General features: G+C 32.9%; 1 protein-coding gene across 2 annotated transcripts in view; it reads right to left on the minus strand.

The window, feature by feature from the left end:
* Nucleotides 1-1,371, minus strand: part of LOC104772497 (protein phosphatase 2C 37) — a 2,475-nt gene extending 1,104 nt beyond the window's left edge. Inside the window, exons 1-3 of one of the 2 annotated variants that reach the window (XM_010497127.2) lie at nucleotides 751-1,371; nucleotides 306-644; nucleotides 168-207 (exon numbers count right to left, since the gene is read on the minus strand). In XM_010497127.2, the coding sequence (XP_010495429.1) occupies nucleotides 168-207; nucleotides 306-644; nucleotides 751-1,197 (826 nt within the window). In that variant the 5' untranslated portion in view covers nucleotides 1,198-1,371. Of the gene's footprint in view, nucleotides 1-101; nucleotides 208-305; nucleotides 645-750 lie in introns of both variants that reach the window. The other variant, XM_010497170.2, reaches the window with a different exon arrangement.

Here is a 4,713-nt window from a genome sequence, read left to right on the forward strand (position 1 = left end):
AAAAAAAAAAAAAAAATCAAAAAACAAAAACAAATCAGATTTAGGTTTTATTAATTAGCTTTCCAAAAAAAGCAAAACACACAAGGAAAGATCTAACTCACCAATAGCTCTAGACATGGCGAGAACTCCAAGAACCCTAGCTCCATCCCAATAAATAACCCGCCCACCCGCTTTCTGGATCCGAATCAATTCATCGGGTCGATCCGGCTGTTCAAAAACAACAACACAAAATACTCTTTAGAAACCAAACGATCTCGTTTACATATACAAACCAATCCATTATACACATATTTACTTATAACTACCTTGTGATCAACGGAGAGAGGGATGGCTACGCCGTTACGGCAAAGCACGGCGCGAGAGTCGCCGCAGTTAGAGACAACGATCTTCTCCGGCGTGACAACAGAGACAACAGCGGTAGATCCAACAGCATCACACTGAGGAGACTGCAATTCACATCTACAAAAGTTCTTCAAACTCCGATTTGCACCCGTAACAGCTAAGTTACACTCTCGTTGGCCAACTTCTTTGTCCATTTTCTTAAAACACTTCATCATCGTCTCCTTCCACACTTCTTCTGAAGCCATAACCTCAACCTCCTCTTTCACAATATCATGCAACCGTTCTCTACACTTCTCCGCAACCTAAATTTAAAAAAAAAAAAAAAAAAAAAAAAAGCCATAATTAGAAACCAAACGAAACAAACATCAACGAGGAAACGGAATCAAAGAGAAGGTGTAAACAACGTACATGAGAGCAGCCATGGCCGTCAAAGACACCGTAGAAATGAAGATTCTGAGAGTTGCGTTGAAGAAACGAAGGATGAATCGACACAGCGTCTTCCATGTCTCTCCTCCTACCACAAACCGACGTCGTACCGATCTTAGGCACATCGGAGAAGAAACAGCTCTCTGCTACTTCCGTAACAAAATTCGAATTCGTAACAACCTTGTTGTTGTTGTTTCTATCAGTCCTCACATTAGTTTCCAGATCTAGAGTTCGGGGAGGGGCATGTAACACTGTCTCGCGTTTCTGCCGTTTACGGGAACTCTCAAGCGGAGGAGCGACGGCGGAGTCAGCAACAATCTTGATCGAAGGGAGTAGATCTAACCTCCGTCTTAAAGAAGCACGAGTCGTTGAATCAACAGGTGCCGCTGGTTCAGTCTCTCCAACAACACCACAACAAATCCCAGCCATTTCGCTCTTCTTCTTCTATTAAAAAAAAAAAAAAAAAAAAAACACNGAAACACTATAATAATATCACAGCAAAAAAAACTTGGTTCTCCAAAATTTGCAGAGATCAAAATCAATCAGTGAGAGAGAGAATGAGAGAGAGAATGAGAGAGAGATATTATAGAGGAAATGGAATGGGATTTTTTTATAAAAAAAAAAAAAAAAAAAAAAGAAAAAGGTTTGATTTAAGGTGAAGAAGAAGAAAGAACAAACAAATATTTTTTTATTTCGTAACACGTAATTAACGGGCAGGGGGGGAGGAGTTGCTGACCGTCACAATCAACGGGCAGGATCCGACACGTACCGTTTGGTGTGACGTAACCATTTTCCTGGTACCTAGATACAATCTAAACCGTCCGTTCTTCTTTTTTATTCTCTCTCTCTTTCCGATTTATAACACGTGTTTATCTTTCTTTTGGATACGCCGTTAACGTGGCCCAATCAGAGATCGACACAGCTTAACGGTAACGATCTAAAACTATGTGACTTTACTTATTTTATAATTAAAAAATACAACTGTAAAAATCTTATAGTCTTTAAATCATAATCTAATTAACATTTTAGTCATATTTCCCTTTATATTAATATATCTTCTTTTGTAAATCCTTGTAGGATCTCAACTTAACCTGAGTAGATCTGATAAGAGAAAATAAAATTAGTATATTTTTTTCGTATTGTGAGGTTGATTTTAGAACACTGACACTATAATAGAATCTTCAATACCAATGACTAATGAAAAAACAAAATGATATATAGGTAACCTACTATCACTAAACATATATAGTTGGTCTATTCACTCTATATTAAACAATACGTATTAATAATTTAGTATGCTAAACTATATACTGGAGTATGAAGTATATTTAAGTTTTGAATAGTTGTATAATTTACTCCCGATCCATTGGACAAAAATTACACTAGTCTACGCTTAATTTATTATTTNTCCCCTTCGTTTTGTTCTTTTTTTCTTAAACAAAAGTACCCTAATTATACGCTGTTGATTAAGATAATTAGAGTCAGAGGTCAAAAATAATGCTCTTTCAATAATGGGGTTTGTAATCAAAATTTGTCAACTTTTTCAATAACTAATATGGATCAGTACAAATCTCTAGATAATTAATTCAAAGTAACAGATTAGAAAACTATGTGATTTCAAACTATTTAAAACTATGTGATTTCACTTATTTTCTTTTTTAAAAAAATACAATTCTATTATAATTATATTAACAATTTAAAACTATGTGATTTTACTTATTTTATATAAAAAAATACAGTTGTAAATATCTTATAGTCTTTAAATCATAACCTAATTAACATTTTAGTCATATTTCCCTTTATATTAATATATCTTCTTTTGAAAATCCTTGTAGGATCTCAAATTAACCTGAGTAGATCTGATAAGAGAAATTAAAACTAGTAGATTCTTTTCGTATTGTGAGGTTGATTTTAGAACACTGACACTATAATAGAATCTTCAATACCAATGACTAATGAACAAACAGAAAGATATATAGATCATCCACTATTACTAAACATTTACGCTCTCAATGGTTGGAACTATGTACTAAACAATGTGTATTAATAATTTGGTAATGGATCATATTTAAAGCAGACCAAAAAACGTATATAATAGTTATATTTCACTCTATACTAATATGTGTTTTATTGGTCTAGACTTGATCTGGAGTTAGTATAGAGTATATCAAACAAGTGTATGAATGGTAGAAAAATAGCAGATTGGTCCGACTTTTATTCGGTATGGAGCGTACCAACCAACTATTTACGGCCATAATTATTTTCTATTTTAAGAACAGAATCTAGCTAGTAATATCACTATACCATTCATATCATCTCTTATAACATGATAGGAAACATTCTAATGTTTTGAACTCTAGTTTTCAAGTATGATTAAATCGTTTGATTTGTAACACAAACGATGTCCCTGATCGTACCATCAAGTATAAATTCGCTACAAAAAAAAAAAACAACTCACCGTACATGAACACATAATATCTAAAGTATTTTATAGGTATATTAAGATCCAAAATAGACAGAATAATTTTTGGTTTTAGAAATAAACAAGGAATTAAGATCCAAAATATCCCGACAAGGAAATGTCGTCTGTTCTCCTCTCACTTCCCACACACACCTGCCAAACTAATTATGTATGTTTAGACTTTAGACAAACAAAAAGTATATAGCTTACGTACTTTTGTGGGTTAAAATATAAACGGATGTAAATTTAAAGCTAGTTATACTTCTTCGGCGTCTAGTTCTTTTTTTCGTTTGATGTTAATGCCTTTCATAAACGATCATAAGTTCACAACCTAACTCAATGAAATAACCAGTGGCAGTAGGCAGTAGTAGATCCGTAAAAAGTTAGTATAAAAAAGTGGAGAAAATGTGAGAAGGTTATAACGGGTGTCAAATATATAACCGATATGGGTATTCACAAATTCACAATTTTTAGTTTTTGAACTCAGATATTATAGTATTAACTATTGACAAATGATATAATGCATGATTACATCATTTGATTACAACTGTTTCATCTCATTCCCACGCATTGTCCCATCTTGTAGATATTGGTTGACAACGAAAAATGCTCGAGATATTTTGGTTTCGTACTGATTGAATAAAAGATTTTTTATTTGTTCATGCATGATTCCTTCTATTGCTTGTGCTTGTGTTTGCTTAGTCGATGTATGTGTTGCATAGTCGACACGTGGTAATGTTCGCCCTCCCACTTGTACTTGGTTTCACTTCACATCACCGATTCGCACAGTTCACGAAGAGGTGTCTTCGATCACGTCTATTTAAAAACACACGTACGTAGTCGTCTTTTCGTATATTGTAAAGGAAAAAAACCCAATTAATCTTGAATCTGAAGAGACATACTATATAGTATTAGTATATGTTCTACAAAATATCTCTCTTGTCATAAATAAATTGTTTTCAGATATCTTCGACTTCTTATTTATTATTCTGGTTTTTATATATATACAAAGGAATCCTTAAAGAGAAGGTTTCCTAAGATCATCATCGATCACGAGTGGAGAAGAATCTAGCTAAACATTTGAGTCTTTTTGGCCTCGTAAAATTATAAGCCAAAAATCCAAAAACTTCTGTATCGATCTTTAATTATCATACCAGTTCATGAATATGACGAAAAGACTCATTTTACAAAGCAGATAATTGTAGGAACTTACGTGAATTAATTACAAATGCTTTGCCAAAAAAATCAGCAAACTATAATTTTGTTTTCAAATCAATATTTTAGTGAAATCACTCAACAGATATCTCTAGTCATGATAATCAAATACGTTAATTATTTCAATCAAGTTCTTGTTCTTGTTCTTGATCAGAACGTCACACAGCAACAACTACCAAAAAAAAAAACCAAACTAAAATTGTAAAACCCATAACAAGATTAAAAAATCATTATTTGTCAAAACTTTCCTTTTTTTTTTTTTTTTTTTT

Source organism: Camelina sativa, chromosome 1 (genome assembly GCF_000633955.1).
Source record: "Camelina sativa cultivar DH55 chromosome 1, Cs, whole genome shotgun sequence".
NCBI lineage: Eukaryota > Viridiplantae > Streptophyta > Magnoliopsida > Brassicales > Brassicaceae > Camelina > Camelina sativa.